Here is a 27,317-nt window from a genome sequence, read left to right as displayed (position 1 = left end):
CAGCGCCGCCGCCCCGGAGCTCCTCCCCGGGCCGCGCAGCTGCCTGCCCAGCGCTCTCGGGAGAAAGCGAGACTTATAAACGGCGAGGGGAGAACATGTGAGGAGCAGAGGGAGCTGCTGGGGCGGGAGGGCCGGCCTGGCACCGAGCGCGGGGCGGGCAGGGCGGCGCTGAGACCGGGCTGCCGCTCCCCGCAGCGCCGGGGCTCGGCTCCGCCGGCGCCCGACCTGCCTCCCCCTTCCCCCGCTCCTTCCTCCCTTCCCCTTCCCCTGCTCACCCCGGCGGCAACTCCAGAAACGGCCCCGGGACGTGCCACAGGAGACGCGGCCATTTCGGCGTTTTTAAGGTGGAAATACCGGCGGGCGAACGCCCGGCTGCAGCAGGCGGTTAATTTTTTTTAATTATTATTATTTTTTTTTTAATTATTATTTTATCTTCCTCCACCAGAAGATTGGTCTTGTTTGGGAGCTATCCTTAAATTGGGCCAAACCGCAGGAATCTCCCTGGAGGGGAGCGCAAGCCGGTAGGTTCCAGGGGGGCAGCGCTGCGGGGGGGACCCCCTCCAGCCCCCCGGGGAAGTTCAGGGTGCGCTTGCTTGGCTCGCTGGGTTTTGCGTTTGGGCCCTTGCTTTTATTCTGTTTCCTTATAATTTATTTTGGGGCCACTGGACTTGCTTTCTTCAGCAGAGGAGGAGGAGGAGGAGGTGTGGTTCGCGTGAGAAGGCGAGTGCTTAGGGACTGAAATCTCCTACCGAGAGCTCTGCCTCTGATGAAATACGTTGTGCAAATACTGCATTGCTCTCGGTGACTGTTAGCGCCGTTTCTAAAGAATAGCGACTGATTTTTGGGGTGACAAAATGCCGAAATAGAAATGCCAACGGATTCTGACGCTCTCCCATTCCCGCTGCTTTCCGTGTTTAGAGTTGTTGGGAGATTCGACTCTATACAGTAAGGCGGCTCTTTAAACATAGCAGCGAAACTGAAGTGAGCAATAACAATACTGAAATAGTGTTAAAGGTACGGCTGAAAAAAAGACCAGAAGTCACTTATTTAGCTCCTCGGCATAGCAGGACCCCCTTGAACCCCGGGAGATCCTCTCGTGTATCGCAGGGGCTGTGAAATCTGGGCACGGTGAACTGAAGCGTCTGATTCCTTTTGGAGTTGAGGATTTTTAAGCCTTTGAAGGTTTTAAGGTACCCTTGGTGGTTTAGAAAGAGAATTGCCTGGCACGTCTGCGGCAGAGTAGCAGAGTTAGCAATAATTTTGGAGTTCGTTTTAACTGGCGAACAAATACACCAGTTGCTTTAAATTTAATCTGAAAATGCAAAACTGGAGAGGTACAACTTTTTTTTTTTTTTTTCCCTTTAAAAAAAAAAAAAAGCCTTATAAATGAATGTTCCAAAATAAGGAAGACTCTGTGAGAAATTTTCCAGAGCAAATCGTCAGTAGTAAGGAATTACTGCCAAATTTTACCTGTCTTCTGGGGTTTTGTTTTGAAATGAGAAGTTACTTTGCTTGGAATGCATTTATCCAGGAAGTAATTCCGAATGTGCTCCACTCTAAGCTCTGAGGCTGTAGGCGAGGAGATTGAAGAGGGTTTAATTAAATGTAATCAAATATTACAAGAGTCCCGATTAAAAGGTATAGAGCTTGCATTCTGGTGACGTACGAGCCATACTATTTATTTGTCCTTTAGAAAAAAAAATAACTTTTCATCTTACAGATAATTTTTTTTTCTCTTGTCCTGAGTAACGAGCACCCTTTTGTTTTCTTTGCTGCCCGGCTTTAATTCCTGTTGACTAGCCTAGCAAGAGGGAAACGAGCTCGGTGTGTCACAGCAGGGTGAGGGAGTGCAGCCTGTGCGTGTGAGTCAGAGCGTGAGAGAGCGTGTGGGCATGTGAGAGCGGCCGTGTGTGAGGTGGGAGTGTCGGGACAGGGATGAGGCAGTCGGTGTCGGATGCGTAGCAGGAGGAACAGGGTGTAAGCGCCTGAATTCCTGTGCCTAAAAACCCCCGAGGATTAAATCCTGGCGCTTGTTCAAGTCTGTACGAAGTTTGCCCTTTGTCTGAGGGAAGCCAGCAGCTCTCCGCTGCTGCTGGGTGGGTGTGTGATGGAAGGTACGTGGGAATGCGTTCGGCTGCCCGCTCGTCTGGGGGCAGAAGCAGGGGTGCGTGCGTGTTTAAAGCGCGGTGGGGACGCTCGGGGCTGTATGGCTGCTGATGCTTCTGTTCGTGGGTCTCTGTGTGAGAGGGAGGCATGAAAATGACCAACACCACGTTCACTTTTGTGGAAGATGACGGACTCAAGCGCTGTTTATTATTAAACATCGTCGCGAGGGGGAGGGCCTCAGACCATCCCCCTTTCCTTCCTCCCCTCTGGGGACTGTGTGTGCGTGCCGGAGTGTCTCTGAGATTTCGTGTGCGAGAAGACGATGAGTGTGTGTTTGGGATTAATTAGCCTGAGTTTAGCTGGTTTCATGCTTTACGTGCCTAGGGGCTACCCACAGTCACAGAGAAGGGAGGAGTTTGCTGTTGCTGGCTCGAAATCCTCTCCAGGGGTGATCTTGTTCGTGTCAACCATGAGCAATTAGAGAGATTAACTGTCTTGTTTTCCTTTCTGTCCTAGATTGATTCTTGTGAGGCTCTGGGACATTTGAAAGTGATTTGGAGAGAGCAGAGTCTGTGTCTGATGGACGCCGAACCAAAGCCAGCGTGTGTTGTGCAGCAGGCTCACTGCCCAGGGATGAAGTGCCCTCCTTCAGAGGACTTTCCCCCTCAGATAAGACTGTCTGAGAAGATCCCACCGGTGAAGCCTTGCTTCAAGAAGAAGCAGCAAGCGCAGAAGAGACTGGACACAGAAACTCTCCGGGCTTTGCGGCCAATCTTTACCAGTTTGCTGGGAGCTGGGACCTTGGATAGGGTCTTTGTGCCCCGAGGCCAAAATGGTGGCCATAGTGATTTATGTGAACCTGCTGTGAAAAAGACCCTGGACCTCGGTACTTCTTGCCCCCAGCCAGAAAACAATGTGACTGTGCTGATGCCAACAGCTCCAGATGTGCAGAGCCAATTGCCAGTAGCTCGTCCTTCTTCTGGGCATCCTGAGCAGGCTGTCCAGTCGGGAGAGCAAGGCTTCTCTCCAGAAACGACTCCTGGAACCGCTGCTGAGAATAGTAATGAGTCATTCCAGGATCACCCTGTGCACCCACCTTCTAGCGATGGTGCAGCTTGTCCTTTGTTCCCGGACAAGATTCTGGAAAGCTACACGTCCGGCGTATTCCAAGGGAATAGCTGTCCGATGCAATACAGTTTGAACCCAAGCAATAAATTCAGTGCTGGGATATTCCAGGATAAAAGCGAAGAAGCTTCTCTTGATCTGGTATTCGAGCTCTTGAACCAGCTGCAATATCACACCCATCAGGAAGACGGAATAGAAATCTGTGTGGATTTTCTCCAGGGCACTTGTGTTTATGGCAGTGATTGTCCCAAACATCACACAGTCTTGCCTTACCATTGGCAGGTGAGGAGGACAGCAACCCAGAGCTGGCAAAGCGTGACCAATGATTCCCAGGAGCATCTGGAAAGACTCTACTGCAACCCTGACAATGATAGGATCAAAGTGAAATACCGGTAGGTAACTGAATTTACTCCCTTACTAGCAAGGGTGCTTAAGCAAGCAGCGGTGTAGAAATACAGCAGAACGTGCCTTCTTTTTTCCTAATGTTTTGTATACAAGTGTTTTATAAACCCTGTGGTGATGTTGCCTGGATACTATCTAATAAGTTTGCCACAACAGAAAATTCTTGCACACCTATTAAAACTGCTGTTTAGCATCTGGAAAGTGTTCTTTGAAGCTGAAGGACTTGAAACGTGTGAAAAAAGAAAACTGCAGCTCTGTAGAAATTGAGAGAGTTGATGGCAACTGTTGTGCAATATTGTACTTGTTCTCAACGTTCCTAATTAGTCTTTTCTCTGTGTTAGAAAAAGTGGCAGCAGGAGTGAGCCTTTGCAGCGATGGAAACAGGAATGATACAGCACTTGCTTTCTGTCCCTGTGAGTCCAGGCTGACTGTGTGCACTCCAGGCACGGTTTTCATGATTACATTCTGAGCAACTGCGATGGGATAGACGCTCTGTTAAGTCCTTTGACTGGAAGTTTGATGTAGTTCCTAATATATGGTGGTGTTTTAGCTAGTTTACTATCGACAACCTGAGCAATGCCTTAAGAAATGCTGCTCATCTATTTAAGTTGTCGTCTGAAAATGTTAAACCGTTTATTAGAAGTTACTGTTTCCTCTACACAGAGTAGCGTTTAGCTACTCGTTTTCTGGAGTTGGAAAACAGCTTTTAAGTTTCCCTGGGTATGTTATCGATTTAGGCTTGACCCGGCACACCGAGATCTAAACCAAAACTTCTTCAACTTTTATAATAATGCAGGTTCCATGATGAATAGCAGTGGGGGGTGCTGGTGTTTCCAAGTTCATCTGCTCTCTCTAGTCCCTCTTCTCGAGTGCAAGGTGTAGGCTGCTCTCCTCTCTCCCCCCCCAGCCCCGGAGGAAGCGCACAATGCAAGTGTCTCCTATCTTACCTGCCCTGCCGTGGTCTGTGAGCCCAGCGCAACTCGTTCTGCTCTCGGTCAGTTCAAAGCAACGCTTCTGCAGTTGTGGAGTAGCAACTTCAAATTGCCTTTGCTGTCCGAGCCCCTCTGGGTTTGTTCTCGCTGCCTCTTCTTCTTTCCGCTTCCTGAGGAAAGTATATCCCTTTCTCCTTAATGTTTTAATTTTCATTTACTATGCTGAGATTTCTCATTAGGTACCAGAGACCCAGTCTAATGCTTAAAGGCAGTGTGAGTCTTTCCTTTCACCTAGCTGCGTGTTGGATTGGGCACCAAAACTCAGGTTCCATCAGCCTACGGATTCATCTTTTTTTACTGAAGGCCATACTAGAATATAGGTACCCCACACTGAAACTGAAAGTGAAGTAGGAAATAAGAATTACATGTAATATTTTATATCATATTTTATAGAATTGGCTTGAAAAAAATACGCTGGTCTATTTAAAAAAAAAATAAAAATCTTGTAACTGCATAGCACATAAAATTTGCTGTGTTTCACAAGAGAGAAACTTCCATTTTTTCCAAGTATTTTAAATGGTTTCTGAGAACAAACCAGCAGATGTAGAAATAAAACAAGCCCATGAAAGTAATTTAACTTTGAGCTCTGTGCAAATGATCAAAAAGTTTTCTTTTTGAAGCCCGTATCACAGAATCCATCGCTACACTCATGATCTACGTGTTCCAAATGATGGAGTTAAGAATGATTAATTTTAAAAGAAACAATGCTTCATAATTGCTTATTCATCTCCAGCCTGTAAAATTGGCTGAATAGCGTTGTCCGCCTTTACACTTACTTTGCAGGTTTCCAGTCTGGTGGGTATTTTGGTCTCTCGGTACACAGAGTTTCTGTCTGTCTGAACTGGTTGGGAAGAAACTTAGTGGGTGTGCTGCCAGACACATGACATTCTGTGACCGTGAATGAAGTCAGAGAAGCAGCGTGGTCTCAGAAAACCCAGGTGTGCTGGGGCAGAGCTCTGCTGCCGCTTCTGCAGTGGCGTGAAACTCTCCTGGCGAAGTGGAGGCAGATTCTTTGAACACGAACTAGGCTTTATCTTGTGGAGTTGAGCTGGCTACCCAGTGGGTGTCTGCCTAACTGTTTTCTTCAGGTAAAAGTAGTCTGAAATTGTTCTAAACATCAGTATTTTCTAACTAAAATCTGTTTCAAGCTGCTCATTCTATAGCCTGTGCTCTTCTCCCTTCTCTTAAACGACGTTCTGAAGGTCTTTGCTTCAGTCAGTGCTGCAAAATCAAGCCCCAGTGCGAGGCTGGGTGACTGCTGTAAATGTGTAATATCCGCTTGCCATGGAACGACAAATTGGCAGTTTCTGTAACTCTCGTGTGTATTTCATCCCTTGGAAGAGCTTCGGGTTTGTGAGAACTTGGGAGTGGGTTTGTGAATGTCAGTGAGAACTTGGGAGTGAAACTTTTTTGAGACTAGAGCTTCTGATTTTAAGCATTGAGTCTGATATGCCTTAAAACTTAGACTTCGCGTGGCTTTAAGCTAGATTTTTGGCGTGGGGGGCAAATGTTTTACCGTGTGTCGTCACCAGTTTCTTCTCAGGCAACATCACCTTGTGTCAGAGGAACCGGCTAAGCCTTTAGAGGCGGACTGCTTGGACTTGGTGCGGCTCTTGGTGGAGTTCACGGGTGGTCACTGCAGCCTGGCCTCCCTTATGTTCCTGGGCGATGTTGTGTCTCCTGGCAACAAGATGCAGATAGCAGCGTGTTGAACCTTGCCGAGAGGCTCGCAAACATGCTAGAACAGCTCATCGTTCACATGGTTACCGCATTATTTGGCTAAAGCTATTAATCTCTTGTGGTCAGACTAGCTTTACAGGCCTATCTATACGGATTGCATACAACAAGGAAATGTCTGTTCAGCAGTTTGCATGTCCAAGAAAGGCCGCGCAGAAGCCGGCCTGACAACCAGTGGGCGGTAGCTGTTTATTCTCCTTTATTTTGAACACAGTTTATATGGCATAGGAAGTAATGATTGCAGTCTGCATGCAAAACACTGCCGTGGTGTGCTGCTCCAGGAAAGCTGGGCCGCTGAAGGAAGTGGTGTGCTGGTGGCTCAATTAGAGAGTAAGTTGTACATGCAAATAGGACGTTCTTGAAGTAGCTATTTATATAAATCTTTCTTCATCTTAATCTGTTGAGATGAATAATGTAAAATATACATTAAGTTGTTGCCTTGCACCTAAGGGAACATGATCTTAAAGTAGGAGAAGTGGCAAACCTTGTTTAGTTACTTCTTTGTAATACGGCTGCCTCAGATACTTATTGCAGTTGGGCCTCAGACTGGATATAAAGCTTTATCATGAATTGTTTATATTTCTGCTTTCTTAAGTCTATCAAGTATTTAGAGCCAAACACCAAGCTCTCAAAACAAATGGGGGAGTATGAACTTAAGCAAGTGAAAGTACTTCGAAGCACTCAGTTTTCTCTATACGTGTGAGGAGAGGGCCTGGAGAAGTTCCAGCTTGCAGCAGAGTATTGGAGAAAACAATGCCAAGGATTGCTTTCCAGCATGAGAGTACCCAAGCTGGGGTATTTTAAGCTCTTTAGTAAGGGGAAATACTTGGCTGTAGAACTGAGCAGGTTTCCCCCCCTCCACCTGTCCAATCACACATATGTTGCTTTTCAAAATAAGCAACATCACTACTGATTACAGGAGGATTCGTTTAAAACAGCTCTGCAGTTCCTGACCCATCAGTTCCTGCTCTTTGGCTGAAAATTCCACCCCTTCTCGTGGCCAAGAGACATTCCCGTGTGCCGTGGGAACCGCAGCGTCTGTTCAACTGCGTGTACCCCGGCGTATCCCCACTCCGGTGAAACAACTGCTTCTCGCAGTTGCTTTGATTTCTCGCCCCACTCACCGTAATTTCTGGTAGTCTTGTGAAATGGCTCCTTCTAACTAGAAGAGAAAGGCCAAAATGAAATAGCTCCAGTGGGGGAGAAGCAGGTGGACCTCCAATGGTACGTGCTGTGCCTGGGAGCAGTTGACTAATTACACGGTATACGTGCGTGGTTCTTGGATGAAGTCAGAGTAAATATTGTGTGTTCCCCAGTGGGGTTATCAATGGGCATATGGAGGGACCTGGGGAGGAACAGTAAGGACAAAAATAAATGTCCAGGAAACTAGGTGTTCTGTCGTTCTTGTGTTCGTGGGATAACTTGTTTCTCTGATGCTGTTAGAATATGCTTGCATGATTTTAAAATCATACCGATCACCGTGGAAGCATTTCAGTTGTTCAGCGACTTCCGCAGGTCGTCTGACCAATTGAATAGTTAAATTTAGAAAGTTATCTTTCTGGTCTGCGCAGCTGCCACAGTGTGTGAGATAACTCATGTGTTACCGATAACACCGGAGATGAGAAAACAGCTGAAATGCACTGTGCCTGGCGATTTTGTGCGTGGTGTTTCTTGAATATACACAGCTGAATGGTTTTGAACTTCTTTTAATTCCTTGCTAGAAGGAATGCAAGACAGACACTCCAAATAAAAAGCATGTGAAGTGGTTTTTAGAAGTGTTTTCCTTGTGCTTGATAATAGTATGCTCCAATGAATTCCTGTTTGCTCCGCTTTATAGTATCATTTGCATATGAAATAAAACTAATTGGCTTCTAGCTATACGAGTCTAGGGAAGTTTACAAGTGCGATGTTGAGCTGCCGTAGGAATCGGCAATCACTCATATCCCTTTTCTCGTTCCACGTCAATAAACAGATTACAGTTTTGGAAACAGCTGTCACCTGGCTGCAGGTTGAGGTCAGTCTGTTCCCTGTGTACTTAGGGTAATAAAACAGTCCTTTCTGAAACAAAGATTTATAATTGGTGAAACAGATTGCTCAGAAGAGCTGCTTACAGGTAATCCAGCAGGCACCGTGCTGTAGCATTGTCTGCCTGCCCGTTTCGGTGAGGATGAGGAACAGAAAGAGTCTGTTACAATTATTTGCTTAGCAAGAGCAGTGATCGTGAAGTTCCTTCCTAGGTGGTGCACGAATTTGCTGAAATCAGTGGGGATTTGAGCTGAGTAACGCTAGCAAAATTTGATACTTGTGGTCAAATGTATGAAGGAGTCGTTTTTTTGGGAAGCTGGATGTGGAGAGTGCGACGTGAAACATCGGGCGGAACGTTCATTAACTGAAGCATCCGGAACTGGTGGTCACTAGTCGATGTTAGACGTGTGTGTGACCACCTTTTGTAGGCCTTGATGAAGTGGATGCAGTTTCATTATTTATCATAAATCTCAGAGGTGTTTTAGGTCCTGAGATTGGATAGAATTCTAAAAAAAAAACCCAACAAGAGCAGGCCTGTGTGTGCAGAACATGTTTGAAAAATGGGGCTTTGAAAATGGGGCTCCATCTAAGCGCTTTGGAGCGTGTTCCTGTTGCGGCTTTGTGAAATGCCTCTCTCGTGGCCTGGAAGCCCTGCCCTGTTATCGGCCCTGTCGCCACCCAGAGCTGTGCTTGTGCTGTCTCCAAAACATCTACCGATATAAAAATTCGAGCTAACGAACAAAACTCTCTGCAAAATATATCCTCAACCGGTGTGGGGAGGAGACCTTTGAAACTCAGACAAGGACATCCATGTTTATCCTCTTCTGCAAATAGAAGATGTAACTTGGATTTGAATTATGAGCTATGGTACATGCAGGAATCTTTGGAAGACTTGAATGCGTTTGACGTCCTCATTGCCACGGTTTTTTAGAACTTAACAGCACTTCCCACCAAAGGACCGCTTTAACCCAGTACCTCCCGTTCACAAGTGGACAGCAGTATGTTTCTTGGGAAGTGCAGAAGAACAGAACAAACATCTCGGTGCAGCCTCTTGTCTTCCAGCAGTCATGCCTCAATGACTTCCTGATCCAGAGGTGGTATCCGTGGGTGTGAGAGAGCTTGGTAGTTTGTTGTGGGGTGTTTTTTTCCTGCCAGAAAGGGTCTGGGGCCAGGCTTTCATCTAAGCTCTGTATACCTCTGGACCAGTATCCCAGTAGTTGTTTCAGGTTTACGAACATGCAAGTCAGGCTAGACCCTCTCCCTGTGAAAATGACAGAAATTTGCTTCTCCAAGCACCCCCAGTCACCAAGTGTAAAGGCAGGAAAACTTGTCTTTCCAACCTTAAAATAATATATGTGTAGGAAAAGCAGTAAAGCTACTACTATGTTGAGAATTATTTTTTTTTCCTCTGATGATGGAGCCTTTTAAGTGTAGAGTTAAATCTTCCTGTAGCACTTTTCTCTTGCCGGAGCGTGTCTCGCTGCACGCCTCCTGCATGGCTTACAGTCCCAGCAGAGAGAAGCAGGGTGACGTGATGAGGGAACAAATTAAGTAAAATACGAAACTTAATTTCCTGCCCTGTCACCTGCTGGCCCGCTCTTCAGCTGAAGAACGATGAGATACTGATAAGATCAAGACTGCGGGGTCGTGTTCACCAGCTTGTTTGTCTTCTTGCCCTGATGCAAAGAATTGCTTCTGGGAGGGAAGGTTCCTGTTTTCCTTTCGCCCTCCTTACAGCGAGAACCAGGATTTGGCCGCTTTTCTGTTGCGATGGGAAGGGCTGTTTGGTGAATGTCCCTTCGCGAGTGTTACCTGGGCCCTTGCGTATCCTGTGGATATTGAGACTGGTTTCAGTGGGAGCACGTTTTGGCTTCTGTTGTCAAATGTCTGATGCCCTATTTCAGTACTTTTGCTTAAAAAGAAAGATCTTGCTAAGACATTTAAGTGAAGTTTGGTTTCACACAGGGGAGTTTAAGCGCTTGGTCCCTCGCCCAAAGCTGGGCTACAGCCTGCAACTTCAAACAACCGTTTGCTGCAAATAAGGTGAAATATTGCCCGTTTTGGGTCACCAGAAAGTGTAAATACCCGACTTCTATCTCCTACGGTAACCGAGTTCAATTTGACTAATCTTTCAAACTTATCTACAAAAGGTTTGCATACCTGTGTGGGTCTCCTAAGTTCATCTGTTCCCCTGCGTGGCTTTCAGCTTGTTGCTGTTGCAGAGGGGAACTGGTTTAGTCACAGAGAGAAAATCAACAGTTTCATCATCTCGGTGGTGTTTAACTCTCAGTCTTGCTTTGTATCACAGCTGTTCTGATGGGAACCGAGTTTCATTTCCTGTACAGACCTTTGTTGATCGCTAGGTTTCTTTTTTTTCTGAACCCTGTTTGCGGTAAGACTCATGGCACATAACTGAACTTAGCAGAAGAGTTCGAAACCGCATGCGTTTTCATAGCGCTTACCAAAAAATATTTCTCCTAGTCACCTCTTTGGACCTGACATCTGGCGAGCATTTGTCTTGCTAAATGAGAGAGCACAGGCGATTCCCGTATCAGCCTGAAGTTCTTCTGAAGGATGCAAGGAAGAGTGAGCCCAAATACCCTTATTTTAGCAGGCAATGTTCATCTGAAAAAAAAAAAAAAAAAAGACTTCAGTGTTGTAGTTGAGGTACCTACTCAGTTCAGTGTCCTGAAGAGGTTATGCCTTTGTGTTATTGCTTGTAGTAGGGTGCAGAGAAAATGTTAGCTTGACTCGAGGAACCAGGTTCTGCTAGTGAGAGCACTTGCGGGATTTTATTTTGAACTGCGCTGTTGTACAACACCAAATTTGGAGGTCTGTGCTGTGTTCTTGAGAGAGTTCAATACGCTTGTTCTTTCAGTGGAAATAATTCCACCGAAGTGCTTTATTTTATAAATAAAGACCTTTATTTGGTTAGTCAGTGAAGAGAAGTTCGTAGGAAATCTCTGGCCCCACCTCAGTCGCGGATTCTTTCTGAAGAAGCTATTTTAGCCTCTCTGTGTATCTCCCTTTTCTGGGGAAGAGGGGGGACAGTAATTGTCTACCTCAGAAGCAAGATGAGGCAAAGTTTTGTGGTGTTTGCAGAGAGGTTTAATACACTTTTCCGTTGAAAAAGACAGCACTGTGTTTATTACTGGTTTCAAGCCGTACTGAAGGCTGCTGCTGCTGCGTGATGCAAAGAGGTGGCGGGAGTAACGCTTCGCCCCGCCGAGGTAGTTGAACACATTTCCTGCCTTCCCAAACGTCTGACAAACTCTAGCCTTCTGCCTCTCCTTCGAGCGTGGCGTCGCCGCCGCACGTGAGCAGCTCCCGGGGGCGCAGTCGGTTGCGCGGTCGCGGGCCCGCGGTGCCTTACGTGTTCTCTCGCGCTCCCTGCGGGGCACGGAGCAGGGCGGCGTGTGCCTTGCTGGGCCGTTGTTGGGTTTTCCCTCTCCTCATCCCTATGTTATCCATAATCTCTCTGGTCTGGAGGATACCCTTTGCTTCAGAGGGTGTACGCTGTGTCTCGGGAGCAGTAGATCCTCGTGCTGGGTGAAAATAAAGTGATGTTGTGCTAAAGAACATATCAGATGTAACCTTGAGCGTCTTGCATTCTCACTGTTCGTGAAGCCTAAATTTGGGGTCTTTTGCCTATATTTAGGCCTCGGGCAGCGGAGAGGTACGGTTGTCACATTTACTTTCATCACTGGTGTCTTAAAGCCGAAGCCAGGAATGTAATCACGCAATCACTTGCTGTAATCACAATTCAGTTTTTTTCGTGGCTTTGCATTATGTAAGCTGGTAATAGGCTTTTTAATATACAGAGGGAGTGCTTTAACTGAAGAGCTATTATTACACAACTTTGCTAAATATATTTTAGGATTTCAGAGCTTAAAAAACAGTAAATATTATAATTTGAAAAAGTTAATACTTCTGAGTGGAGAAATACACTGTTAACATAAATGAGCACTGGAGTAATATATACTTTATATGAATCAAGTTTTTTTTGTGAAAGAGTATCTTTCTTTATTCCCAGTGTTATAATTAGGAAAAAAAACAAATCAAGTAGGCTTTTGGGCACATAGTTTGTTTTTCAGATGCAGTCACTTAAATAAATGCATTTGCCTCAAATTTTCAGCCGTATAAAATAATGCCCTGTTATTCTGAATAATTTATGGTTGGGTAGAAAACACGTGGGGAGTTTAGAAGTTTTTAGTGAAAGTATTCAGGGAAAAAAAAACAACACTGTTGTGTAGATTTTGGGTTGTTTTGATATTCTGGTCACTTAATTTTCAGTAAAAATTAAGGGGAAGCAGCATTCTAAACATTTTACCAACTTGAAGAATAAAAATACCATTTTTAAAGCATTCCTAATTTAACACAAGTTTGATTTTTCAGGAAAATTCTGCGATGTTACGTCCTGAAACTGCTGAACCTTTCCCTATTGACAGCTGAGGGGAACGGATAGAGGAGACCATACTAAGAAATATCTCGACCACGTTTTTTTCTTCAAGAAATAATCAGAGCGCGCTTTTTGGGGGGTCTGAGCCGTAGACTCTTACTCTGAGAGAAACTTTAAGTAAACCCAGGTGGCGACTGCCCAGAGCCGGCGTCCCCATCTTTAGGTGAAAAGTGGTGGTTTGTATTAAACACCCCGACAGCCAGTGCTGGGCACGGGGGAGCTGGGAGAGCTCTGCTCTGCTCGCCCCGGCACGGGCGCCCGCGGAGAGGAGGGTCACTGAGGAGCGCTGTGACCTTCACAGTCAGGCAGACGGAGCAGTTCTGCGTGGGAAGGGGGAAACGAGAACGCTGAACGTGGGGTGTCGTACATCAGGGAGAACGTTTGAGGGGATGGTCATCAGCTGTTTCGGTTTGCCTGGGTTCTTGTTCGGTCAAATGGTCGGCCTGAGTCAAGGAGCGATGGCCATCCTGTCCTCAGTTTGCTTACAGGGGAGGGAATCTGATAAAGAAAGGAGGCAGAAATGGGGAGCTACAAAAAAAACCGTACAAAATTCCAAAGAGCAGACGATCACTACATTTTTCAGTACTGGGAAATATTTTGGCACGTTCTATACAGGTTTCGCAGAAAAATGTCTAGCCTTCAGAGAAGTTATTTTCACTGTAAGCTGCCAGCCTCATAAATCCTAAAGGGAGGCTTGTGAGGTACGTAGAGGCGCGCTTAGCCGTGCACGGATTTTGTTAGCTGTAGGAAAAAACCTACCGTAATTTGTGTTGCTGGAGTTGTACGTGAAGTCCTCCTGGTTTGCAGCCCTCCCAGAAGAAAGCAGTGTTCAAACCCGGCCCTTCCCCACCCGCTCTGCGGTCAGAATGCGTCTGCACACGCGTGGCCTTTTCTGCCAGCCCCGAGGTTTAGGAGTTGGTCCTGAAGATCTGCTTGCTCTGCCTTCAGAGCGCGAGGAAGAGCAGTCCCGTACCGTGCTTGTCTCCGAAAGTGGTTTTCCTCCTGCAGGGTCCCTCCGTGGCCTTGCTGTGGTTCTCCTTGCGCTGCTGCAGAGCTCGCTCTGTCCGTGGGAGGCTGCGTTTTGACACAGGTCAGCCCCCATTAGGAATACCCAGTCGCGTACTGGAAGCCAGCCATGGCTCGAGTGCCTGTGGAATTTGTATTCCAGTCTTCGAGATTTTACGGACCCTTAACTCCTTAGGCTGTGAACCAGTATGTGGTTACTTTTAAAAGAGCTCAGCGCGCTGGGGCTAGTCTCTGTTGTGTTTGAAGTGTATGTTGATTTTCAGATTCTCTTTAGTCTGCCCTGCCTTAGCATAGAACTACTGCAAACACTTCTTCGTTATCAGTTTTCGCTGTAACTCGTACAACGTACACTTATAATAAAATTAAATAATCCTCTGGGGTTTACCAGTTCTTTCAAATACTCGTAAAGAAAAGGTTTTCCGTTTCTTTGCGCTTTCCTGGAGGTCACAGGTCTTTGGAGTAGGGAGAACCGCGTTACGGCATTTGACTTGGAAGGAGATCAAAGTGAGAATGAATGCTGAAATGGTGAGGTTTTGTATTGAGCCATGTCTTTTGGGGTGTTTGTCTCGTACAAGACGCAGCGCAGTGTCTGGGGGTCTTGGTTCAGCGCTTGGACTTGTGGGTGTATCATAATCCCGAAAGAGTGAGTCCAACTCCTCGCTCCAGAAGGATGATACGAACAGCGTCCATCGCTAAATGGGCTTTTCTCAAACGTGACAGCTTTGTTAGGTGCTGAAATTCAGAACTGTAAAACTGCGTTTTGATAAGAGAAAGCAAATGCCCCCAAAGCGGCATTAAAAATGCGTTCATGAAGAAATTCACTCAGAAAATCATGACTTGTGGTGCTGCCTGCAAACACTATAAATAATAACACAGCTTGGTATTTCAGAGAGATGATTTCCTCATGATTTCACACATTGTTTTCTAATAAAGCAGATTGTAGCTTGTTATGGAACAAAACGACGCCGTACCAGGAAGCTGGGGCGATCTGTTACTAGTCAGTTCTTTTTTAAGCCCCACATGAACATTCAGTCCCTTCATACTGGTCATTTGTTTTGGTTAGCGCTCGCTTTCCTCCTGACTGGCTCTGTCTCGGGTCGCTCGTGTCTGACGTTCGCCTCGCCGCGCTGCTGTCCCGCGCGTTCCCTCGAGTCGCGTGGGTGCCCGCGCGCTCGCCCCCGCTGCAGCGGGCTTTGACTAACACGTCCCGCGCCTGGCGGTGGGGCGCACCTTGGGCGGGAAGAGACGGGTTGTCGGAACACACCTCCTGCACGGAGTAGCTGGTTTCCTCCTGCACTCGCCTTCTAACCGTAGGGATGTTGTGTGCTGTTGGCGCGAGCGGGGAACGCGCTGTTCAAGCTTCCCCAGATGTGGTGTGGTAGCATCGTCTTGACAAAGTTTTCGTCTCAATTGGTGGCGTTCTGCGGCAGCGTGTCGAGAACCACGTGCAGGGAACCGGCAAGATGTTCCTTTTCGGTAGGGAGTCCTTGGTGTAAAGGGGAAGAAGGGCTGGAGCCGCTCCTACTGCAGGCAGGTCTGCCGCGGCAGGGACAGCCGCTCTGGGGCCAAATTGTCCCTGAAATCGTAGAACCACAGAACGGTTTGGGTTGGGAGGGACCCTAAGGACCATCTGGTTCCAGCCCCCCTGCCCTGGGCAGGGACACCTTCCACCAGAGCAGGTTGCTCCCAGCCCCATCCCACACTGCCAGGGAGGGGGCAGCCACGGCTTCTCTGGGAACGGGTCGGACAAAGCTCGTGCTGGTTGGGGCTTGGTCTGGGGGTGCTGGGGGAGTTGCAGAAAGAATGATGGTTTTGCCCAAAGAATTTCCAAAGTAGCTCGTGGTGTTGCATTTTTAAGACATTTGATTTGACTCTTGGGCCTATTCTATATCTTTTCTTTATAGAAAGATATAAAATTTCTCCGAGCCGGTATGAAAGCTTCTTGAAAACAAAGAGAGCAATCTAAATTTACCCGAACAGCAGTGGATGAGATCCCCTGATGGTGAGCCCGCAGGAACAGACGCGTTGTCCTTTTTGTCAGGAAAGCCCTTAATACTTCACACCGCGCGTGGCACTTCACAGACCCAAACGCAATTAACTGATGATGATAAACACTCAGAGCAGCTTCGCACCTGTACCTCCTGTGGAGACGTGAAGGATCATCCCAGCTGATGATGTTTTTTTGAAGTGGGAACTCTTCAGTGTGTTTCTGTGACAGTAGTATAATAAAACTCTTCAGCAACTGTACCAGCGAGAGCGTGAGCTAGCTAGCGAAACTGCAGCCATTCTCGAGCCAATCTGCAGCCATAAGATCGTATAGCTGTTTAGAATAGCTGTCGCTTGATGTGGCAGATTTCACGCACGGCGCTTTGATCTCTATGGTATTAATGTGCCAGAGTTTTTTAAATGAACGGTGGATTTCAAGTATCAGCTTGGTTTATGTTTACTGCTAAGAATTCAAAGAAAATATTTTATATAGTCTCAAAAGCTGCATTTCCAGTTGCCAAAGATTAGCAACTGTTAATGAATACCAGTAAGCTGACAGCTTGTAAAGAGATTGTGAAAGTAGAAAACTAATTATGTAAACAGCGTTATTTTGGAAATATGTTAATCCCGATTCTAAAAAAAAAAATTACTTTGGTAGGGAATGAGTATTACTGGCATTTCTTCCAGTTTCTATGAATTTCTTAAGTTCTTGATTGCTGGTCAGCGAGTGATTGCCTGATGATCAGCAGAGCTTCACTTGAGAACGTCCTTTAATGGGATGTCTCTCCCTTAACACCGGCTAATGACAGATTGTTCGAAACTGTTGGCTGGGGCATTGCGCCGTCGCTGGTAAACCGGTGAAGTGTAGAGGGAACGCGCTTCTGTTTTCTGCTTTAGACGAAGGGTGTGCTCTGGTTCTTCAGTTGTGGCGCCCTGGTGCTGGTAGGTCCTTTTGACCGCGCCGGTCGCTTTCGGTGAAGCTGCATGCTGGCGTTGGTTTTTGTAGCAGCACCATAGCTCCCAAAAAAAAGGCAAAAAAAAAAGGCAGTATTCCTCAGTGTAGGCTCCAAAATCGTGAAATCATGTTTCCTTTTCATATTATGCGAGTTCTCTTCTGCTGCACGTGATGAAAGATACTCAAACTCTCTGGTGGATTGGCAGCAGATGCTCCTCATCTGGAGCCGTTTACGTTTTCTTTTCTTCCCCGAAGCACTAACTTTCACAGGAATAACCTTTTGAATAGCGTGTGGCTGCTTCATCAAACGTGGTTGTGTGATGTATTTACTTAGTGTGCTCAAAATGTCCAGGATATGTGTATTGATTTTGGTACCCTCCGTGCATACCGAGTAAACACCGCCGGACTGGGAAGACTGCTGGGTTTGGGTGGGTTTGTCTTTCTGTGCCGACGACCGTTGTCCCCAGAGACTTCTGAAGAGTTACTTTGCCCTCACGGCTCTGCAGCGTCCTGCTCTTCGCACTTCTGTCAGCGTTGTGCCCGCTTCAAGCTCGTGGGACGTCCTTGTGGTCACGGGGGCTGTGTGACATGAGCAGAGCCGGGCCGTGGGTGTCTCGGAAGAGGACCATGCAGCTGCAGTTCTGACCGTCTGGTTTATTATCTCTGAACGAGCTCTTTAATGGATTACAAAAGGTGAGAATTCTTTGTTTTTCTTGTTCTTTCCAGGGGACATGAGTTTTGGGTGGATTTGAACGTTATGAAGTTATATGACAGCGTTGAGTTTGACCAAATGCGGCGGCTGTCCACACCTTCCTGCCCCAGCTCCAGCTCCAACTACTACACAGTCTGGAAATACTTCTGCAGGGACCACTTTGGCTGGAGAGAATACTCTGAGGTATTTAACGCGTTACAGAATCCTGCTTTTGGGTTGTAACCCAAAGCTGTCTGTGCAGTGTGTGCTATAAACTGTATATACATTCTCAGTCTGTTTCCTCTTGGAACGTTCAGGAAAGCTATTGAGAGTTGAGGGAGAGAATCAGGCAGGTCAGCGGTGCGCTGAAAAAGCTCTGCTCTGCTGGACTGCACCTTGAATTGTCCCCAAAAACATTGGAGAGACAGAGGCTGACCAGGTTGTCAAATCTGAGAGCAAGCCAGCCCGTGTCAGTACCAAGAAAGTCCTTTCTAATCCCTAGAAATCTCGTTTTGAGACGGGGGGGAGAGCTTTCTGCAGCCTTCTTAGCCCCACTACCCTTTAGCTTTGCAGCTTTTAATTTACTTGCCTGTCCCCAAAGCCAGCGCAGCGCAGGACATGAGCCTCCAGCACCTGGCTGCCTCCCCGGGGACGCTGCTGCGCTGGGCGGTCCCACGCCACCAGCCCTGGCGACCTTCTCCGAAACGTCCGGCGTGCGTCTGCTCACCGGTGGCTTGTGCACGCTCGTCCCAGTGTCACCGTTGCCCGTCCCAGTGTCACCATTGCCCATCCCAGTGTCACCGTTGCCCGTCCCAGTGTCACCATTGCCCATCCCAGTGTCACTGTTGCCCTTTGGCCTTTAACAGCCACCGTTTTCCATGTCGGGTTTTCAGTAGGCCTTCTCTCGTCCGACTCTTTAGCTCCATTATGGACACAGAAGTCAGGTCCAGTGTCCACCAGGATCGTGCTAGACAAAACCAGAGTACTTCCATTCATTCCAGTAGCTCTCCAGTGAGCCTTTGAAATACCTGTGGTAGTTAAGAGCTCATCTTTGTCCGGCCAGAGCCGTACGTAATACCTTGAATGAAACCTCGTCGGTGTCTGAGAATTCTGGCAGTACCAGAAATGCCTCCGCTGGTGTAAAGTAGATCCTCTTCATCTTTTTCAAGTGTCGTGCTGCCTCTCTGAGCGTGGTAGGAAGCTTGAGGCAGAGCACTGTGTGCAGGTCGGGGCTTTGCGAATGAGGAAAATAAAATGCCAGAACTCGGGAGGGTCTGGAAGGGAGTAGAGAAAAGGATTCTTTGAGGTCTCTGGCAAAAATATTGATTTTTGAACCTGTAATTTATCGTGTGTGTGGTTTTCTTTTCTTAATTTTCTTGAAACAGCCTGTTGTAAGACTGATAGAAGAAGCCAGCTGCCGGGGCCTGAAGGAGGTTCGGTTTGTTACCTGGCACAATCAGTATATCCTGAACATCAAAGATGGGTTCCAGCAAAACGCCTGTTTCAGAAGAGAGATCAAGAGGAGACCCCTTCTCCGCTCGTGCGTCGTGCTGATGCCGTTTTTACAGTAAGTATCCCAGCAAAACGGGAACCCTGCGTTTGTTCTCCCTGTTGGTCTGAGCGTGAGAAGCGTCTTCCTTAAGTCGGGCCGAGGAACTGGGCGTCACTGGGTGGGAAAACCAGAGCAATAACGAGGAATCTCGGTCATGTTGGCAGCTCCTGCGTGCCATTTTTCGAGATAAGTATTATCTGAGAAACTCCCTTCTGCTGGGCTCTGTTGTTCTCGAGGTTATGATGTACCTTGTGGATTGCAGCACATCGCAAGCACGGATGTACCCCAGGGCTGCCAAAGTATTGTCCAGCTTTCGGCCCCTCACCGGCTGCGGCGGTTGCCGGGCTGTCAGTTCTGGGTCCCCGAAAAAGGCGCGTTCCAAACCAGGTGGTAATTGTCCAGCACAATCAAAGCACGCCCTGGTTGTGTTGGCGTCTCTGCTGGGGGCGAGCACGCTCGCCCACCGAAGCCTGGGCGAAGAAAGTGTTGCACTGTAGTCGTTTTTGATTACAGCTCATAAAAATGCCGTTTTTGTGATCTCATCAGCGCAGCTGGAAACGTTCTTGTCGGCGTTCAGTAGTTAGGAACGTGTTGTCCTGTTAGCGAAGGGGTGGAAGTCATTAGTCCTGACTGGCAGCTTGGCGTGCTGGGCCAATCAAGGAGCTTTAGCTGCTGCAGCAGGGCTAGAACGCTCATTAGCTGGCAGAGTCGTTACCGCGCCTAATTGCGAGGCGAACGTGAGTCTGGTCGGAGCCTCAAACCCCGCGATGTCTTAGAAACGTTTTCCGATACGGTTGCGCAGGAAGGAAACCCAAAATCACTAAAGAGGTACCGGGAGGATGCAGGTGAAAAGACCAAGCGCGGACTTCCCGGTTACAGCAATTCTGATTATCACCTTCATGAAAAAGGAGGATTTCAGGTATTCTCCTGACGTTTCGCTACCAGTCACTGTTTTACTAATGTAAGCCTGTAGTTTTGAGGTAGGCTAAAATTAGGCAATTCCCACTCGTTTTAGTGGATCCTTGAGGGTTCGACACTCGTGAGGGCTTGGCCATAACTCTTCGTGCCAGCTACCAAATCTGTAGATTAAGCTCTGAAATTTCTGTTGTTCTGCAGTAAACCTCATTCTTATTTTCCCTCTCTGTAATGCTTACTTAAAAATCTACCAGTTCTTAGCAAGGAGCAAAAGAGCATTTCAAATTCTTAGGGGAGCTATCCTCAAGAAGTCAGTATTTGCCTCCAGGTACCACTCTATGCTACCTGAGATTTTTTATTTCCCACTCCTCCCACCTGCTTAAATCTCTGGTAAAATTGGGAAAGAATTCTCGGATAGAAACTGTGGGAAGTGGGTGGTAGTGGTTGACAAATGTTCACTTTTTAATGGCTTCCCTCCTGTCATAAACGCTTATGAATAATTTACACAGAAGAAACGAACCAAGTACGCCGAAGGATTGCTGCATTTTTATTGAGTTTGATGCCTTGCTCATTAAGCCGTGACTTACGGTTAATCCGTGCTTGGTCTTCCAGTCCAGGTGTCAGTGCATGAGGCGCCGCAGTAACGTTTTTTACCCGTCGACTTTAGGAGGAAAGCAGAATTAAACGCGCGCTGCAGACTGCTCTTTTTAGTAATCCTTCGTAGGAAAATCCATCCTCTGGGTTGCTGTTGAACGGTGAATAAACAGCAAGAAGAATTTTGAGTGGAGTCAAATTCATGCAAATGAAAACGAAGCGAGGTCCCTGTGCAGCTTCGACCAGCAGGCGAAGGCCACGTGAACGCTGCTTTGAAGAGCGTGTCTGCTCGGAGAAGCGCGAGTGCCGTCGCACTGTGCTGTCTCTCTGAGCCGAACCAAACGCTGCCATTCCAAAGCAGGCGTTTTTTCCCCCCAAACATTGGTTTTTTTTCTCGACCTGCAAAGCCCACCCTGCAATGAGGAAATCCCACTGAGTTATTTCTGGGTCACACACGCAAAAAAATCACGCAGGGCTCTTTCAGGCTCGGCTGTCACGAGCGTGGAAGGTTCTGAAAGGCTGTAGGGAAGGCGGGAGCAGCCGCACAGCTCGCCGCTACCGAGATGACTGCCGGGGAGAGCGGGCTGACGCGCAGGGGCGGCCGGCAGTTGCTGCGCGGTTGGGTTTCGGGGTGCCCCGGGAACAGGTCGGCCACGGTTACGCAGCTTCTCGGGCAGCCTCGTGCCGGCGCCGAAGGAGGTGGGTTCCTGAAGAGCCGCTCTGGAGGGCGCGGCTTTGCCTTCAGCAGCGCTTCGGGAGCTTGTCTGCTCCCCGGTAAACTTGCTTTGTAAAAGCCGGCCGAGGGGCGAGGGCTCGCCTGTCGCCGCCGCCTGCGAAACCCCGTTGCGTCCGTGCAGGGAGGCAGAGTTTGGCCGTGGCTGTTGTCAAACCTCAGCTTGCCCCGAGGTGAATACACGAGGGATTCGCTTTCCCCACCTCCTCCCAGGCGGAACAGGTTTTCTCCCTGCGCTTTGGCAGCGATACGTTACCAGAACACGAGCGGCCCGAGAAATTTCATCAACTTTAACGTTCGTTAAACTTTAAAGTTTAATTTAAGGTCGTCTGTGGGGCTTAGAGACAAGGTTCACCCTGTGTCTTCCCAGCCAGGCGGCGGGTACCTCTCGCTTCGCAGTCTTTCCTAACAAGAGCTGCCTCCTCCTGGGTGCACCGTACCCCGTCTGCGTTCGCTGGGGGCTGCTCCTGGGGCCAGCAGCACTTCTCCTGTCAGAGAACGTCGGTAAAATCCTCAGCTGCTGAAATTTTGAGGTGGTTCCATGTACTCTTGCAACTGAAAGGGCACCTCGGCAGCTTGCAGGAGCTGAAGGGCTGTGCGCTCAGGGGGTGAGAACCGGAGCCTGAACCTGCGAGCTTGGCGCGTCCAGGGTATTTTCATTGACGTAAGAGGGAGAACTCCGGGAAGGGCGGATTATTCAGCTGAGCGAGGCTTGCCTGTTCAGGCTATAATCAGGTGAACATAAGCCACAGATGCCGCACTCTTTATCTAAATTTAGCAGCTTCGGGAGCGTGAAAAATTCCAGAGGTATTTTTTAAGAACCAAGTCCTGCCACGCCGCAGTTGGTGACCTTAACTGGGTTTTAGTGGTGTCTGTTCTCCTGGCATCCGTGCTGCTTTCCTGCCACGGCCGTTCCAGGCAGCAGCTCCCCTCCTTCACCCCTTCCCGACTTCTTACCGGGCAGCATTCCCAAGAGGAGGGGCTGGTCTGCCGCAGGAAAATAAGCGACTGCAAATGCAAATCGACATCTGGCCTGTGCAGATGGGAATGAGAGCCTTCCCCAGCGCGATGCTGGGGAGCGCTGAAAACACAGCGTCTCCTCTTCCACGTAACGCGGTGAAATGTCGGCACGTTTCGCCTGTAAAACGTTACTGGTCGGGGTTGTTCATTGCTCGCACCGTAGGAGAAAGCGTTTCTGCTCCTTGCAGTGTATTCCCAGGAAATCAGGTCGAGTGTTGGCCACACGATTAATCTTTTCTTATTCTCTGTGTCCTCTTTGCCGTGTTGAAATCCCCGATGCTCTATAGCCGAGGTACAAAACACTGGCGTTGGGTCGCGCTCTGCCCGCCTGCGGTGCGTCACCCCGCCCCAGAACGGGGGTAGTGGCGGCGGGAGGCTGCGAAACGCCGCCGCCAGCTCCCCGCGTGCGACGGCACCCCTGGCAGTCGCGGTTCGGGCGGTCGCTCGCGCGGATGGAGGAGCTGGTTTGAAACAGTTGGTTTGAAACAAGCGTTTAAAGGCGCGGGAGTTGTGACAGGTCTGAGGGGCAGCGGCTGCTCAAGGTCCGTGATGAAATAAAGGGGAGCAGAAGCTGTTCTGCTCGCCTGTGTTTAAGCACAACCTTTTTCTCCTTCCCCGCCTAGGACCTTGGGTGGCCACTCGCCAGCGCCCTCGCCACCCGCCGACCCGGCCTCCTCGCACGTCTTCTCTCCGACTGCTGTTACCTCGCCAAACTTCTATCCTGAAACCTGGATTAGTATGGATCCCTCTCAGGACTTCATCCAAGTGCCTGTTCTGAAGGAAGATAAAAGCTATAGAACCATTTATAACCTGTTTCACAAGACTGTGCCCGAGACCAAATACAAAATTCTGAAAATCCTGAGAGTGCAGAATCAGTTCCTTTGGGAGAAATATAAAAGGTAAGATCGTGCAAATACCATTCTTTTACAATGGTGGAAAAATACCTTAAAATACGTAATTTGGGCTGCAAGATAGACATTGATCATTAAGTAGAATACATAAACTCCAGACTTTCTGAAGAAAAGGAGCATCTTCAGTTGAACAACCTTGTCCGAAAAGTCTCTTACCCCGAGGTTTCCTGGGTGAGGTTCAATAAACGACCTGCTGATAACCTCTGAAAAATGTGTCCTCACAGCAAGTCTAGGCTATTTAGTCAAAAAATCTTTCAGTTCACTTTCAAGCCGAACCAGGAGGAACTGTTTTCACCAAATAATCTCTGTGTTGAAGGTAGCCCTTAGGGCCTCGGCTCCCCAGAACAGGGGCACCCAGGGTCGTAGGGTGCTCTCGCAAAGACGAACTCTCGTGCCGCTCGGTCCCACTCGGACCAAAGATGCTGTGTCCGAAAGTCCGCAGAGCACTTTGTAACTGATCCGAAATCAGATTTGGGGGTTCCCCCTCCCTCCTCCAGAAACGCAGAGCCTCAGGAGAAGCCGGGGGCTGGGCTGTGTGAGCGGAGACTGACTTTCTTACAGCATTCGTGCTGCTCTAGGGTGAGCAAGAGAGGAAGAAGTTACCCTGAAATAAACCCAAAAGTAAGCCTATAGACAACAGTAAGCAAAATTCCAGGGTAATTTCATGTTCATGGGGATGCGTAGGCACCAAAACATCCACAACGTGACATTTCAGCATCCTCTCTCTCAGTAATTCCTCTCTCGGGAAGCCGTAGAGGGGGTTAATTTTTGCGCAGCCCTCGTTTTCCCCCCGGAGGAGGATTTCCTCCCGCCTCCAAGGTGGAACACAGCAAAGACGAGCGGCTTTGCCTCGGCTGCTGCGGCCCTGCCGCCGGCGGCCTCAGCTCAGGCCCTTGCAGAAACCCTTCCTTCCCACCGAGGCTTCCCTGGGAAGTGGCAGAGCCGCTCTGCTGCCCGCGCGGGAATGTTTCCCGTCTCCTCTGGCAGCCCTGCGCCTCCCGAGGACAGCTAAGAGCTGTAGCGGGAACTGCTCTTCCCTTGCAGATCGGCAGCCAGTGCCCGCCCTCACTTTCCCTTTTCTGTTCCAGGAAAAAGGAATATATGTCCAAAAAGATGACTGGGCTCGACAGGATCATGAACGAAAGGCATTTGTTCCACGGCACCTCCCAGGACGTGGTGGATGGCATCTGCAAGCACAACTTTGACCCGCGCGTCTGCGGGAAGCACGCCACCATGTTCGGACAGGGCAGTTACTTCGCCAGGAAGGCGAGTTATTCCCACAACTTCTCCAAAAGGTCACCCAAGGGCGTCCATTACATGTTCCTGGCCAAAGTGCTGACAGGCCGGTACACGGTGGGTAACCACACCATGAGGAGACCTCCGCCGGTGAACCCCGGCAGCATCACCAGCGACCTCTATGACTCCTGTGTGGACAATTACTTTGAGCCTCAGATTTTTGTCATTTTTAACGATGATCAGAGCTACCCTTATTTTATTATCCAGTATGAAGAAGTTAGCAACACTGTCTCCATTTGAACGCTTGTGCTGCTAAATTACTCATTTCGATAAACTCTCTTACCTGGCACGGGTAGCAGGTTTTTGTGGAAAAAACATTTGGACGTTGCAGACCCGATTAAATTACTTGCTTGGGAGGAACTAAATCTCAGAATATAGCAAAGAAGAGCTGAAGTGACCAATTGTGCACTTGCTGTTTGATTATGTATGTGCAAATTGTAAATATTTTTCCATTGTTTATAGTTGAAAATCTGTGCCTTTTGTTATAAAACACTGTTTATTTATGTTAGTAAATATTCATGTTTAAAAACGTGTGTGTGTGCGTTCTGTGCATCTCAGAGCAGCTACAAAACTGCTGGTGCCCTGATCTTGCAATCTTAAGGATGGGCATTTCTGGATAATCAGAACCAGATAATTTTCATCCCAAGTATATTAAATAAGAGATTCTCCCAACCCCTATTTTTTATTGCTGTATTCCAGACAGACTGGGGGAGATTACAAAACTAACATTCTGCTCGTGCTTTGGATGGTTCAGCAGGACAACACAAACAACTGCATCATTTTCTAGAACTGGCTCTGAGGAGGAGGAGGAGGAGGAGGAGGTCAGGACGGCAGGCAGTCCAGGGGGGTTTACAGCCCGGTGGCTTCCCAGCAGCTCGTGGGACGTCCCGTTTGCCGCTTGCTGCCACCGTGGCGGGGGTGGGCAGGGCAGCGGGGCAGCTGCCAGAGGCCAGCAGGTCTGTGCCATCGAACCTGGGCACGTGCCGCTGTCCCCGTCCCTGCCAGCCGGCCCCAGTCGCAGGAGGGCAGCTCTGGGGGACGGATTTCTTGGAAAAGAAACCCCAAACGAAGCCTCTTTTTAATGAGGTTTTTTTGTTTGATCAAGGGGGAAAATTTGTGTTAATGTCACCTAAGGAGGCTGCTATTAAATAAACGTAAAATACGTTAAAATAATACATTAAAACACATAATCTTCATTTAACTGGGGTACTTGTTGGGTTTTCCAGGCAGCAGCGCTCGGCTCGGCGCTTATCAGAACGCTCAGCAGTGGTGGGGGAAAGCAAGAGGAGGGACTGGGGTCTGCAGCTGCCCAAACCCGCGGGGGCAACAGGGGGGTCGGCCCATCCCAGCTCCCGCCTCGCTGGGGAAGACGAGCTCCGGCGCCGCGCGTGTTCGTTTCGACGGGGGGGAGAGGGAGAGCGCGTCGTGCCGAGTGACAGAGCAGACACTCGTACGGGGCGACGCTACGGGGGACAGAGCTGGCGGGGGGCAGGAGCGATGCTGTGGGTGACGGCGGGGCTGGCTGGAGCTGGCGGTTTGGAGGGGCTCCTGCCCGCCGCGCTGCGCGCCCCGGCGGGACAGCGGCGAGCGAGGGCTGGTCCTCGAGCCACGCTTGCTGAAAAAACCCAGCCTCTCGAGCGGGATCGGAATCGGGTTCAGAACCGAAGTCAGGCAAAGGGAAATAAATCATGATTGCCTCCGCTCCAAACCTTGGCGTAGCTTGTGGTCTTGGCTCGGGCCGTTTCCTCCGAGTCACCTCTGAAGCGCCGTGGCACGGCGCAGCCCGTGCCGCCCGCCGGGCCACCCCGCCAGCCGGCTCGCCCACTGACTCTCGCCCGGCCTCGTTCCACCACAGCCATTAGAAGCTCGTCACCGGCGCGCTGGGGTCCCTGCCACCTCACCGCGGGCGGAGCGGGCGGGCTGGCCTTACCGCCTTCGTTACGCGGGCAGTGACGCAGCCTGGAGCCCGGGAGGGTTCGGTGCTTTGTCATCGTTCGCCTCAAGCAGCCCGAGTGAGGTGAGCCCGCCACGTCCTCTCCTCGTCAGGGTCTTCACGGAGCGTGACCCATCTCCTCACAAAAGCTCCACCTGCTTTACGAGCGCAGGCGTGGCCTCGGGGCGCTCGCTCGGTGGGGGGGGGGGGGGTTGGGGGGCTGCTGTGCCTCTGCCAGCCCCCCAGGAGCGGGTCCGGTGGGTCCCTGGAAGGGGGAAGGAGCTTCAGACTCGGCACCCTCTGCCCCGGCAAACCTTCAGCTGAGCAGGAGCCGCGCTTTTGTGATAACCTGCTCTCGGTAGCCACTTTAGGGCCACCTAATAAAAAAGTGTTTTGCCACGGAAGAGAATTATTTCCTCCCACCAGCTCTGCTGCTTGTTTCTGTCCCGCTGGGTCACTCCTTGTTACCCGTAGCAGATTAAAGCAGCTGGTAGGTGAGGAGAGGGGGAAGATCCAAGCAGCTGGTTCCCGTTAACACCCAATCTCTGCTGAGGCTCTTGGCAGCGCAGGGGAGAGCTCAAATTTGGGGCGGGGGTGGTCTTGGAGGAGCAGACGTTGGTGTGGGATGGGAGCTGCCAGCTGGGATGTGCAACACCGAGGAGCTGGTCCTGGCCGTAGCTTGCCTCGCCAAGATGTGACTTTGGAAAGGTAAGGGGGTTTGTGGAGGAAGAGATCGTGGCTGAGGATGAAGTAAAGCCGAGATTGCCTCCTTTGGAAAGCTGCTAAATGTTCCGTCTTCCCTCCTTTCCGATGAGAATTGGGCTTTGCTGCAGTAGGGAAGCAGCAGCTCGGCGGCCCT

The 27,317-nt window shown here is 49.2% G+C and overlaps 1 protein-coding gene across 1 annotated transcript; it reads left to right on the top strand.

The window, feature by feature from the left end:
• The first annotated feature begins 496 nt into the window (after positions 1-496).
• On the top strand, positions 497-25,032 carry TIPARP (TCDD inducible poly(ADP-ribose) polymerase). Its single transcript, XM_009961860.2, has 6 exons — positions 497-521; positions 2,623-3,623; positions 17,540-17,708; positions 18,890-19,071; positions 22,942-23,217; positions 24,318-25,032. Exons 2-6 carry the CDS (start codon positions 2,686-2,688, stop codon positions 24,763-24,765), a joined length of 2,013 nt encoding a protein of 670 aa, XP_009960162.1. The 5' UTR covers positions 497-521; positions 2,623-2,685; the 3' UTR covers positions 24,766-25,032.
• Positions 25,033-27,317: the final 2,285 nt, after the last annotated feature.

The sequence above is a fragment of the Leptosomus discolor genome, chromosome 7 (genome assembly GCF_034619465.1).
Source record: "Leptosomus discolor isolate bLepDis1 chromosome 7, bLepDis1.hap2, whole genome shotgun sequence".
Taxonomy (NCBI): Eukaryota; Metazoa; Chordata; class Aves; order Leptosomiformes; family Leptosomidae; genus Leptosomus; species Leptosomus discolor.
This window is presented reverse-complemented; position numbering and strand designations above follow the sequence as displayed.

Bases quoted from the DNA above. Each gene is read 5' to 3' on its own strand.
- TIPARP (XM_009961860.2), top strand. From the start codon at position 2,686: ATGGACGCCGAACCAAAGCCAGCGTGTGTTGTGCAGCAGGCTCACTGC. The intron at 17,709-18,889 runs GTATTTAACGCG...TTCTTGAAACAG, and splicing joins GCTGGAGAGAATACTCTGAG to CCTGTTGTAAGACTGATAGA. The intron at 23,218-24,317 runs GTAAGATCGTGC...TTTCTGTTCCAG, and splicing joins CTTTGGGAGAAATATAAAAG to GAAAAAGGAATATATGTCCA.